Raw genomic sequence first — 13,233 nt, 5'->3', positions numbered from 1 at the left:
ATAGACATGAGGATTAAGAGCCAAGAAGAAGGGCACGTCAGACGAGACAGAACCCCTGGGGCCGAAACTAACCCTAAGTTTTTTTAAAAAAGAACATCCAGGGAAATACCACTAAGGGCTGGCCAGAGTCGGGTCACCCACTCTTCCTGGGGCCAATAACAGGCTTCGGCCACTTGCTCAAAGGAGGCCAGAAAGGCCTTGGCATCATCCCAGGGAGAAGGTTTTGCTGGCAAATGTGGGCTTCCCAGCCAGAGTGAGGGTTTTCTTTTCTTTTTTAAATATATTTTATTGATTTTTCCATAAAAGTAAGAATAGGAAAGGGAAGGATTGGGAAGGAAAGGTAAGAAGGAAGAAGAGGGGGGAAAGACAAAAAAGACATTGAATCTGCTTATATCAACATTCTAGTTATTTATGGATCATATTTCATCCTACCAAATATTCATCTGTGGTTACTGGTGACAAGTTACAGTAGTGCCTTTATATGTTTACTACATTCTAGTCTTTATATTTGTTTTTAATCCAGTTGTAGAAGGGGGACCATGGGACAGAAAAATCTTCTTCCATTTGTCCTTTCATTAGTATAGTTAATTTGTCCATTTCCACGATTTCCATTATCTTTGTTATTAATTCCTCTTGTGGAGGTATTATTTGACGTTTCCAATAAAACACTACATAAAGTGTGAAGTATTTCTGCTCTTTGTTCAGTATATCTGGCATACAGTTTAACAAAAATGTCTCTGGTTTGAAAGGAATTGAGACCTGTAAAATAGTTTGTAGTAATATGTGTACCATTGTCCAAAATCTACGCACCTCTTTACAAGTCCACCACATATGATAAAATGTCCCTGTGTGTTTCCCACATTTCCAGCAATTGTTTGACATGTTTTTGTACACTTTAGCAAGCCTATCCGGTGTTAGATACCATCTACAAAACATCTTATATAAATTCTCTTTAAATGCAACAGACTTAGTTATTGTAACATTCACTTTCTATACCTTATTCCATTGTATTGGATCAATACTATATTCTAGATTCTGTGACCATAAAGTTTTCCACCCCCACATTCGTCTTCATTTGCATTAAGAACAGATACATTTTCTTAATCAATTTTTCATCTGAATCAATAGCAATTTTTCAAAATCCTTTTGTTCTAAGTAAAAACTTCCCACTTTTTAAAATCTTTATTATATCTAGATTCAATCTGAGCTCTTGACCACCAGTCTAAATTAATACCTTGTCTCTGTAATTCCTCTTTTGTTTTTAACGCTCCATTATCAATCAAGAGTTCTTTATATCTAATAATATTATCTGTAGAAAATACATTTGGCTGAGTAAACGCTTCTAATGGGGAAACCCATTGTGGGATCTTGGAATATATTAGTGGTACAGTTCCTTCCCATGTTGTTATGAGAGATTTTCTTATCAAGTGATTTTTGAAACATTTATGTCCAGTTGTTTTTCCGTACCATATAAATGCATGCCATCCTAACTGTAAATCATGACCTTCAAGGGCTAAAAGTCTTTGATTTCCCAGAAGGAGCCACTCCCTCATCCAGACTAGGCAGCACGCTTTATGATAAGGTAAAGCAAAGCCCGCATTCTCTTTCAAGCCTGGCAATATTTTCAGTTAAATTGTTTTTTCCCTTGCCAAATAAATTTAGATGTAGTTTTATTTAGTTCTTCAAAAAATAATTTGTTAATACAGATGGGGATAGTTTGATATAGAAATATTATACGTGGCAATATATTCATTTTGATAGTTGCGATCCTTCCCAACAATGAAAGTTGTAGTCCTTTCCACCTCTCAAGGCCAAAGGGACATGGCAGGTACCAGCAAGAGGGAGTGAAAACCCATCTAAGGGTTGGTAGGAAACTGATGGGTGGCATGTGGCCGGCAGAGACTAGGACAGCAGCTGGGGCCTAGACGCCTCAGAAGGCAAGGTGGACCAGTGCCTGCTGAGCAGTGGGGCTGATGGACTTCAGTTATGGCAAAGTTTCTTTAGAGATGCCAGCTCTCTCTAAGTGTTTAAATGGTTCCAGTGTTGTTTGGATTCTGTGGTTGATTTTAAGATGTGAAATATTAGCTGAGCTCTTGGCACTGGCCAGTGACGTGGTTTCTCCTCATATGGATTCTCTGATGTTGACGAACGTGGACTTTGCGAGCGAATTTCTTTCCACACTCTGAGCATTCAAAAGGTTTCGCCCCTGTGTGGATTCTCTGATGTCTCCGACGATTTGCACTGCAGTTGAATTTCTTTCCACAATCTGAGCACTCAAAAGGTTTCTCCCCTGTGTGGATTCTTTTATGCCTCTGAAGATCTCTACTATAGTTGTATTTCTTTCCACACTCTAAGCACTCATAAGGTTTCTCCCCTGTGTGGGTTCTTTTATGCCGCTGAAGATCTCTACTACAGATGTACTTCTTTCCACACTCTGAGCACTCAAAAGGTTTCTCTGTGTGGATTCTTTGATGCCGCTTAAGATCACTATTCCAGCTGAAGCTCTTTCCACACTCAGAGCATTCAAATGGTTTTTCTCCTGTGTGAATTTTTTGGTGACCGAGGAGCTTTGATTTATACCTGAAGCTCTTTCCACAATCCAAGCATTTATGGGTCTTCTTTCCATTGTGCTTTTGCAAATGAATATTATATCGTGTTTGATCTGGGAAGTTCATTCCACATTTCAAGCCCTTATATGTTTCCTCCAATACGTGAAATTCTTCACAGGAATAATCTCTTTGGCAAGGAATGTGTTTATTCCTCTTCTCCACTGTGTGGCTTCCCTCTGGCCTCTTGGGTCCACCTCGATTCCTGAAGCTTCCTTCCAGCTCTTCCTCCTTTGCTTTATCTGGAGAAGACTGAAGCCATTCCTCATCATCCTCATTCTCCTGATCATGCCCTGCTGGAATAAAGAAAGAGACCCCATTAGCACCTAGGCAAGGAGAATTGATCTGCACTCTCCATATTAAGAACATTTCCATTGCTTCTTCCTGAAATATGCTGAAGCGCACATTCATGGAAACTTTACAAGTACACTAAAGCCTGCTGCATCAGAGAAGTTTGGGTTGCACGCTATTTATACAGCTCCTCAACCAACTGAATTCTCTGATGTGAAGCAAGGGCTAATCTCCAATTGAAGCCTTTTCCACACTCCAAGCAACTATATGTTCTCTCTCCTGAGGGAACGTCCAGATGGAAAATAACATTCATGATATTCAGGTTGTTCTAGATGCCATACTTTCATTTTCATGTCCTTCATTCCTTCTTTTTTGGGGAGATCCTTCTGCTTGGACTGGGATTTCATGGAATGCCTCTCCTTGGCAAGGAATGGGCTTATCCCTCATCTTCTCTGCATGGCTTTCCTCCTGCCTTGGTGGCCAAGTCTGAATCCTGAAGTTTCCTTTAGACTCTTCGTGCTTGCCCTTATTCAATGAGAATCCCTGAAATTCCTCAACCGTCTCCTCTACATCTCCTGCTGGAACAAAGAGAAAGGTACAATCAGCACCCATGCAAGAAGCTAAGCCACATCTCAGGTACTCCTCATTAAGGGCTGTACTTTGTCAGAACTTCTTTTCCTCACAGGAGAAGGATTCCACAAGCGGAGTGCTATGTGTCATGTATATGGAGTGTTTGTGCAGAATTAAACTGCCTTGTTCCAAAATGACAGCAGTGATGTCTCTGTTTCATGGTCACAATAGATAAAATCCTTACAGCCCTAGTAGTCTGGTTATGTCAATGGCTTCTTCTAAACCAGAATGGAATTGTCCTCATTAACTAAGTTTTTCTTGTATTCTGCCATTCCGGCAAACTTTGACCATGATCTTAAGGCAAGCATCTTGTAGAGGTATCCCACAACATAATTGTCTTAGCGGGTTTCTGACAACGCACATTTATCCTGGTGCGCCTGCATGGGTGCACCAGGATAAAAAGTGTGCCGTGGAGAAGGAGGGTGGCGCAGGAAGAGTGATGCCTGAAAGCCCTGGTGGAGCCAGCGTGACAGCAAAGCACCCGCTGCACTGTGAGCCCCGCCATGGCCGAGGCATACCCCTTTTGGGGGAGATGGGACAACAGGGTGGGGGCGAAACACCCACCACCCCATGAGCCCTACAGGAGCTGAGGTGTGCCTTTTTAGGTGGAGCCAGGGCGAGGGCGAAGTGCCTGCTGCCCCGTGGGCCCCGCTGGAGCCAAGGTGCATCTCTCTTGGCGGAGTCAGAACGGGGGCCAAGCGCCCCTCCACCTGCTCAACTCTCTTGGGTGGAGCCGGGGCGAAGGCAAAGTGCCCGTTGCCGTGTGAGCCCCGCCAAAGCCGAGGCATGCCCCTCTTGGTGGAAGGAGGACAAGGGGGCAGGGGCAAAGCGCCCGCCGCCCTGTGAGCTGTACCGGAGCTGAGGCGCACCCCTCTCGATGGAGCCAGGGCAAGGGCAAAGTGCCCACCTCCCCATGAGCCCCGCCGGGGCCAAGGTACACCCCTCTCGGTGAAGCCAGGGTGACGGCGAGTCCGCTGCCTTGTGAGCCTCGCCAGAGCCTACGTGCACCCCTCTTGGTGGAGCTGGAGCAACGGCGAAGCGCCCAACACCCCGTGATCCCCAGCGGGCCAAAGGTGCGCCTCTCTTGGCAGAGCTGGAGTGGCAGCAAAGTACCCACTGCCCGTGAGCCCCACCAGAGCTGCGGTGCACCTCTCTCAGTGGAGCCAGGGCTACAGGGTGGGGGCAAAGTGCCCACTGCCCGTGAGCCCTGCCGGGGCATAGGCATGCCTCTCTTGGTGGAGGCAGGGCGAGGGCAAAGCGGCTGCCGCCCCATGAGCCCTGACGGAGTCTAGGTGCATCTCTCTTGGTGGAGTCGGAGCAGGGGTGAAGCGCACTTCCAACTGCTCAGCTCTCTCGGTGCAGCCAGAGCAAGGGCAAAGCACCCACCGGCCCATGAGCAGAGCAGAGGCGACAGGGCAAGGGCAAAACGCCCGCCATCCCATGAGGCCCGCCAGAGTCAAGGTGCGTCTCCCTTGGTGGAGTCAGAACGGGGGCGAAGTGCATCACCCTCTTGCGTCTCAACCCTCCCCAGACCCCCTTTGCCCCCCTACCTGCCATCCCCCCACACCCCTCATGACTCTCAGCTCTCCCAAGAACCCCTTTGCCCCTCCAACTGCCAGACCTTCCCAGACCCCTCCTGTCTAAGCCCTCCCCAGGCTCCCTTGCCCCCTACCTGCCAGCCCTTCCCAGCCCGCCCAGCCGGGAGAGCCAGCCCTCCCCAGCCCCAGCTTTGTAGAGCCCGTTGTATTTATTTGCACAATGGGCTTATAGTAAAATATGATTGCCAGGCTTGCTATATTTTTGGAGCTTGTAGCTTCTGCAGCATGTGCTGAATAATCCAATTGAGATGTAGCCTGCTTTTATTTCGTGATTCTCCCACAACATCCAAACCCCCAAACTGAGCAGCTTTTGCAACCTTTTCCCCAGCCAGGCCTTTCAGTAGAGCACATTTTAAATTCTGTATCTGTGTCCTCCCGAAAACTCCTCATAGGTACATTTAGGAAAAAAAGGAGTTAGGAATCCTTCCTCCTTTGTATTTCACTTGCTGCTCAGATCTTGATTTTCTGCCATCGATGATTTAATACAAGAAGTTATCATAAAATCCAGTCGTGCATCTGTACAGACAGCTTTCCCATAGTTTTCAGCCTCCAAAAATCACCCTTTCTGGGGGGCAGGGAGCCAGGACCTCAAAGAGTGAACCCCACAGTTCAAAGGGGACCCTCGTGGTTTTTGGAAGGTTTGTCAATTGTTGGGGGGGGCAGGGCAGGCCTGGAGGCACCTAGCTGACCACTGTAGGAAAGACTTGATGGGTCTTTGGACCTTAAGTTACCAGCCCTTTCCCTGAAATAGCCAGTATCTAAGATTACTGCAGTGCCTAAATAGATCAAAATAGCCACTGCAGAGCTCAGCCCCAGAAGGAGCTTCTGAGATGCCCAGATCTCATGACCGAGAAGGACCCCCTCACTCTCTCCTCACCTAGTGGGCTGGCTTCTCCATCCTCCTCTTCCTTGAGGCACATCGTGAGCTGCCTCTGCTCAGTCCCAGATGGATCCTGGCCTCCCTCAGAGACCCTCCCAGATGCCTCCTCCAAGGGCACCTGCAACAGCACAGAGGGACTCTTTCAGGGCAGAGCAACAAAGGGGGGGGCAGACAGAGTGGAGGGTTCCGTGCCCCACCCTGAAGGAATATAAAACTTCTGAGCACCACATTCCAAAAGAAAAATAACCTGAGCCAGCCTGGTTCATTGAAGGCAACCCAGGAGGAAAAGGGGTATAGCGTGAGAATATATTCAACTTCCAATTAGCTTCTATCCTGATTCATGCACACATTCTGCAGAGATTTTAATATAAAAGAAAAGTAAAAAGTAACACTTACATGAAAATAAAGCATCAGGGTGCAGGTGCTACTAGAATTTAGAACTACGCAGGATAGGCTATTAATATGAATTAGACCCATTCATGATGGACAGATTCCCTTTTAAGAATTTTTTTTTTTTTTAGAACAGGTTTCTGAAACACGGGAAATAAGCAGAAAAGAATAAACTCCAGGGCAACGAATGCCGAGAAGAAGGCAACACCACCCAAAAGGCCCCAAACTTATCCGCAGACCCCAAACTGTTCAGGAGGAGGGAGAGGGGAGGAGGTCGTCAGGACTCTCCTGGCCCAGACCTGCGCATGGGGCTTCTGGTCTCACACGTGCACAAAGGAGCCTCCCAGATAAAGGGCCTCACCTGCGTCTCCTGCCTTAAGAGGAACTCTTCAGCCAGGGCCACTGCCTGGGAGCAGCTCTCAGGGCCGCCTTCGCTCACCCAGCTCCGGATCTCTGGGGGCAGGACAGTCAGCAGCTGCTCCAGGATCAAGAGCTCCAGGATCTGCTCCTTGCTGTGCTTCTCCACTCTTAGCCACCCACGACACATTTCCTGGAGTTGGCTGTAAGCCCCCCGTGGCCCTTCGGCCTCCTGGTAGCAGAAACGTCTGAATTGCTGACGCTGCTTCTCCCGGCTCATGGCATCCCCTCGCAAGATGGCCGCCTTCACCTTCCCATAATCCTCCCTGTCTGGGAAATCCAGTGTGCTAAAGGCCTGCTCGGCTTCTCCACTGATGGCTGGCAGGAGTCGTGTCACCCACTCTTCCTGGGGCCACTGACAGGCTTCAGCCACTTGCTCAAAGGAGGCCAGAAAGGCCTTGGCATCATCCCAGGGAGTAGGTTTTGCTGGCAAGTGGGGGCTTCCCCATCCTGAGTGAGGGCTTTCCAGTGTCCTGAGGAACTCCTGCCACTGGGCTTCCCACTGTGCCAGGGAAAGGGAGCCCTCTGCTGCTGGATGATGCCCTGGAGCTCCTGGTCTCCTTCGAAGGAATCCTCCGATACTCCCAGCCTGGAGGTCGTGAGGAGCCATTTCCCTCCCTGCTGGTCCCTCCCCTATCGGGATATCTTGCCATTCCGTTTTCATGCTGGGAAATTGCTCTGTGGTCTTTTTCCTATAGCAAACTGTAGAAAGGAATTACAGTGTTCAAGACTCAGATTCTTTCTGTAAAAAAGAGACAAACAAAAATGGAAAGAAGAGATAAAAGTGGCATTGTGTCCTCTATTTACGTTTGAACTTGTCAGATGCAAAAGTTATCTACATCAGTATGATTTTACATACATTATGTGTTAAATGAATTTGTTAAATTCTTATTTTAAAGTTTGGAATTTGTTTTAAGGGACAGAATCACAAATTTCTCCCTCATCTCCTGTCTTAACACATCACAGAGAGCAGCAAATTCTCCACATCAGCAAGCACGTGTATTCCCCACAGAGGCTCCCATGTAGCTACTTCATACATTCAGGCCTTCAACTTCACTCCTGCCTGATCCAATCCAAAGTGGTTTCTGGAGACTTTTCCAACCATGTTATTTGGGTTGCTTTAGAAGGAGGTCCCTGGGATTGAACTGGAAGCCTCCTGGATTCAAGGCACATACTTAATCCTTGAACTATGGCCCAGCCACACCTCATGATGAACAGATGAACAAGCCCCAGCCAAGCTGCTCAGATAAAGGCCCCCACAGGCCCAACATCTGCTGGGAAAATGGCACTTCCCAGTAGACAGGAATCCCTAAGGACAGAAGCATTCTCCACACACACACCTGAAGATTCAAAGACAACCTTTCACTCGGCCATAAGAACAACCAATTGTACAAATAACAAAATTAATTCTTCTTTTGAAGAAAACAGATGATGAAGCCCTCGAGCCCCGTTGCTTTGTTTATAGGTTGTCCCAGCCATGGACTGTATTAATTTGCGCTGTGTAATCCACCTCGAGTCTTAGGGAGCCAGCAAGGAGTAGTGGTTAGTGTCAGACTACAATCAGACCCAGAGCTGCAAAGGAATCTGTTCCCCACCTGGAGGGAAACCTGATCCCTTCCTGCTCCTTGCTGCAGATCCAACCCGGTCCCTGATTCAAGGGGGCCGGACCAGAACCTCCCTCCCTCCTTGGGAGCGAAGAAGGGGCCGGCCTGAAAGAAAGATGGCCCCGCGAGGCCTGCCGGAGCTTCTCCCTTCTCTCCCCGCCGCTCTTTACCTTTCCAGGCATGCCCCGGTCCGGCTCCAGCCTCAGTCCTGCCACTCTCCTCCAACCAAACCCCCGAGGCCAAAAGCAGGAAGGTGGAGGGCTTCAGTGTCTCTCGCTTCCTTTTGTAACCTCTCTGGGAAATGAAACTCTGTCATTTTAACCCTCTCCAATCCTTGGAGGAATAGACGGGGAGGAGATTCCTTATTATAATGCACATGGCTTAATATTATTTTAGAAAGAAGTGGGAGAAACGTGACTTTCTTTTAGGCCCCACCAGGAAACTCCCCCGTCTTATCCTGGACATGAAAGGATTAGCTGGCATCACTTTGCTTGTGCTCAGAGGCCAAAGGGAAAGGAGGGTGAAGGGACCCTTCGCCCTGTCTCAGATTGCAAGAAGTACAAAACCTGGCCCCACAAAGGGGAGTTGCTATTGTAATGACAATAAAATATTGTTTTGATTTTTCTTGTAAAAAAGATTTGTTCCTAATTATTGGCTAAGCGTCTATCTGAGAGCTAAGCTACAAGTGATGCCTGGCACAGGTTGTACACTTGTCAGCTTCCCTCAAGTTTTAATGGAAAATGTAGGCATCCTGGTCTTGCAACTGTAATGGAGAGCCAAGCTTTAAAACCAGGATGCCTACATTTCCCATCAAAACTTGAGGGAAGCTGACAAGTGTCCAACCTGTGTAAGGCATCACTTGTAGCTTGGCTCTGAGGCTCCTCTAGAGAGATGGTTGGGGCAGAGGGTTTTTTAGTTGTTTTTGTTGTTTTTTTCTTGGAGCTCAATGATGGACCTTTGGAAATGTGTGTGGGCTTATTAGATAAAAAATATCATTTGGGGGAAAATAGTTCTTTTTTCACACGGAACAGAGAAATTGTGTTAATTCCACGATAGAAACATACTATTTTCTGATTTTTCAGTAAACGCATGAGGTCCTTCCCCTCCCAGCTCCCATCCTTACATGGTTGATGCTACATCTTCATTTTTATCACAGATTTGTTGTTTGCTATTTTCAACTTTTATTTTATGTCCTCCTATTTTCGAATGAACAAAAACAACAAGTTGTTACGAGCCCTTTCCATTAGATTTGCCTTTAATCCTTTTCTCCTTTTACACCCTCTGGGGTAGAGTGCTGCCCCCAGGAATTATATTCCAAAATAATTTAAATTTCCTGTTATAACGTGCCCAAGGGTCAAGACTCCTTCGTAGGACTATGTAGTTCTGAAGATAGGGATGAGATATGGGAATAACTGATACACTGGGTTGAAAAAAAACCCCAACTTTTCATTTACAATAAGCCTACTGGTTTCATATTATTTCTTAAGCTTGGTGGTTTCAAGAGTGTAATTTGTTACTTTTCATAGATACAGTCACTCAGACCTTCTCTCAGGCTGCACACACAGTTTGCCTCTCTTGCTATGACTGAATGTTCTTTCAGGCTTCCACACAGGTTATATTTCTTTCAAAAATGCTTAAATATGCTCAGGCTACACACAGCTTGCCTCTCTTGCCCTGACTGGATCTTTTCTCCCCACTCAGTAACTGAAAAAGTAGTTCTCTCCACCCATACTCTCCGTCATCAACCTATCATCTCACTCATTCATCCCTCTTTTACCTCCACTCTTCATCTGTACCACACCTAGGGTTGCCAGCCTCCAGGTAGGGGCTGGAGATCTCCCGGAATTACAACTGGTCTCCAGGTCACAGAGATCACTTCACCAGGAGAAAATGGCTACTTTTGGGGGTGGACTCTATGGAATTATGCCATGCCAAGGTCTTTTCCTTCCCCAAATCCCACTTTCTCCAGGTTTCTCCAGATTTCATCCCCCAGATCTCCTGGAATTTCCCAACTTGGAGCTGACAACCCTAACCACACCAAGCATTTAAACACACACACACACACACACACACACACACACACAAGTTTAAAATCATTACACAAGTGTTATTAGATACTTGTGGATCCAGCAGCTTGCCTCCTAAATATTGTGTATGTTGTTACTGAGCAAATAAAAATTACAATTTCAAACTTCATAATTATACAAAAGAGTAGTATTTTATGTGCTCACTGCCCACTAAATTATATTTAAAGGGTTTGCGGCAGTGTTTCTCCAAATAAAAGTCAGTACAGAGAACCTATTTTTATTGGCTTCCCTTCCCCAACAGCTTCCTTCACCACCTAAGTTACTCTTCCCAGAGTTAACAATGTGAAGAGGCTGGAGGAAATGGAGATGTAGGAGAGAGACATTGAAGTAGGAAGCCCCTCTGTGTTGTGATGGTTAGAGTGTTGGGACTGGTATTTGGGACACACGGGTCCAGATCTCCACTCTGCCAATGGAAGCTTGCTGGGTGACAATGGGCCCGTCACACTCCCTCAGCCTAACCCACCTCACAGGGTTGTTGTGAGGATTAATTAGAGGCGAGGAGAATGGTATAAGCCTCTTTGGGGAGAAAGCCAGGGTATAAAGTAAATAAACAAAGTGTAAACTTTTACACTTTCAATGCCTGGGCATTATTTCCAACACTAAAAATCTTTTAAAAAACTACCTCTCTTACGGTTTTGTCAACCACATTCTAAGTGATAAACCCAGTTCCCTTCTTCCTGCCGGATGAGCCCACAGGAAACACAACAGTACATGGGGATAGTCAAGTTGCTCCTCCGTTTCAGCTGGACTTAGGTCAGTTTCATTGCTCCCCACGATGATGGAGGCACCATGAAGATGGTGGTCTTCGGGAGTGATATTTATGTGACCTTCACACAGATTTCAGAATGACGTTCTGACTTCACCACTATTTAAGAATATTAAAAAGTAACTGAATAAGAGGGCACTCTCAGTGAAAAATAATAAATCTATTTAAGGTGCATTTCAACAGTATTATAAATAGTTAAAGTGGCCAGCAGCTGCACTCTTTGAGGTGCTGTTCTTTCCAGCAAAGAGCCCCATGGTGGTTAATGTTTGTTTTCAGGTGTAACTGGTGTTGCGACTCCTGAGGAAGATATACCGAAACAAGCAACTTGCTAGCTTCTTGTTGAGTTGTGGGGGTCTTCCTGTGCCCCATCCTTTTGGATGACACCTGTAAAAACAAGAGAAAACAAAGAAATGTGTTAAAATACAAGCGTTTAACTTTTAACGTGCCATTTACTTACCTTGGGTTGAGATGCCTTTATGTCTCTGTGCCACCATCAGATAGCACCTAGACTGCACTTTATGAAATTTGTGTGTATTGAATGCCACTGTTTCTTGCCTGTTCATGATTATTAGTCCTTATGTATTGTACTGTAGCATGGTTGCACTTTAACTATTTATGATACTGTTTGAAATGCACCTTAAATAGATATATTATTTTTCACTGATAGTGCCCTCTTATTCAGTTACGTTTGGATTTCTCCTTGAGGGTTGCTCCTTGCTATTTTGCTGGTGCCAAGAATATTGGCTACTCCTCCTTACACAACTTACACTGAGGAAAGCCAACGTGCTAATTTATTATGGGACTCTGATTCAATGCTTTTGCTGCCACTCTTGCTAAACCATGAAGAAAAAGAATCACGGCGAGTGACTAAACAAGCAAGGATACTTCTATCCACCATGGAAAAGTAAACAATGAAAAGTTCTATCAAAAAGTATGGACAGTTTATGAAATAAGTACAAACAGTTAAATAATTTTTGTGTATCTCAAACAAGCATTGATCCATACAACACTTAAAGAGCCATATCACAATACCAGAAAACCATCATTGCAACTTATGATGAGAACGCTTGATTCCAAAGCTTACAATAAACAAAATATTCTTCCAAACAAGGTTATTCAAGTCCAAAGTTATGTAAAGTTCGTTGTTGGGACCTGGCAACTCTAGTGCAGATTGGAATGAAAAATCAAAATGATGGTTGAGTGGGGAAAAAGCAAATAAGAAAGAAAGGGTAGGGGTGAAGCAGAGGCAGACAGGGGGGAAGAGAAGGTAAAAGTCAGAGCAAGAGAAGGGGAAGCAGGGGCTAGCAGAGGAGACAATAGGATTTCTCCTCACTGTGAGTCCTCAATGGCTGTTCTGTGGTATATTTATGTATATAGATGCGTATGCCGAACAGTGATAGGATTATATTCTACAAGCATCTGTTTCATGTTTTATGTTAGTTACAGGAGAATAGAATCTGGAGCAATTCCAGTCCAGGTTTCACTTACAACCCTGTAAGCTGTTTGGAGAACAGTTGTGAAGGACTGTTAGGCCTTTTCTGCTGTCTGCTGAATGAAGCTATTCTGTGTTGATTCAAGGAGACCTTCTGCATATTCCTGAATGAGTGCGGAATCTCAAAGGGATCCTTTTCATTCACTGGAGGATGAGCTCTAGAATACCAGTGCTGTAAGGCAAAATCAAAGGAAGGTCTTGGCCTCATGCTCCAGAAGCCCCAATGATGTCACTTCGAAAACAGAGTTGAACAGGGTTGAAAACAGAGGAGACAACTGGCTCACGGCACCTACAAATTCACAAGTAAATCCCTTGGGGTCCAGTGGTGCTGTCATGTATATCAAGGGAGTTACTGGGTTTATGTCTTGACTTCATTTATACCCAGCCTTTCTCTCCAATGGAGCTCCAAAGCAGCTTGCATCATTCTCCGCCATTTCCCCTCACAACAACTCTGTGAGGCAGGTTAGACTGA

The 13,233-nt window shown here is 45.8% G+C and overlaps 1 protein-coding gene across 2 annotated transcripts; it reads right to left on the bottom strand.

The window, feature by feature from the left end:
• Positions 1-336: 336 nt before the first annotated feature.
• On the bottom strand, positions 337-8,660 carry LOC129328709 (zinc finger and SCAN domain-containing protein 30-like). 2 transcript variants are annotated; one of them, XM_054977952.1, is made up of 5 exons: positions 8,587-8,660; positions 6,757-7,554; positions 6,003-6,123; positions 3,239-3,475; positions 337-2,902 (listed from the first exon to the last, which is right to left on the bottom strand). In XM_054977952.1, the coding sequence occupies exons 2-5, from the start codon at positions 7,474-7,476 to the stop codon at positions 2,082-2,084; spliced, it is 1,899 nt and encodes a 632-aa protein (XP_054833927.1). In that variant the 5' UTR covers positions 7,477-7,554; positions 8,587-8,660; the 3' UTR covers positions 337-2,081. The 2 variants fall into 2 exon arrangements, with proteins under 2 accessions (XP_054833927.1, XP_054833928.1); XM_054977953.1 differs by having other exon boundaries at positions 3,239-3,472.
• Positions 8,661-13,233: the final 4,573 nt, after the last annotated feature.

Source organism: Eublepharis macularius, chromosome 4 (assembly GCF_028583425.1).
Source record: "Eublepharis macularius isolate TG4126 chromosome 4, MPM_Emac_v1.0, whole genome shotgun sequence".
NCBI lineage: Eukaryota > Metazoa > Chordata > Lepidosauria > Squamata > Eublepharidae > Eublepharis > Eublepharis macularius.
The sequence above is the reverse complement of the archived record's forward strand: the minus strand, read 5'-3'. Positions and strand labels throughout refer to the sequence as shown.

Excerpts from the sequence above, each read along its gene's own strand:
- LOC129328709 (XM_054977952.1), bottom strand. The coding sequence starts at position 7,476 with ATGAAAACGGAATGGCAAGATATCCCGATAGGGGAGGGACCAGCAGGG. Across the intron at positions 6,124-6,756 it reads TCTTAAGGCAGGAGACGCAG|GTGCCCTTGGAGGAGGCATC; the intron begins GTGAGGCCCTTT and ends GTGCTGTTGCAG. Across the intron at positions 2,903-3,238 it reads TGAAGGACATGAAAATGAAA|CAGGGCATGATCAGGAGAAT; the intron begins GTATGGCATCTA and ends TCTTTATTCCAG.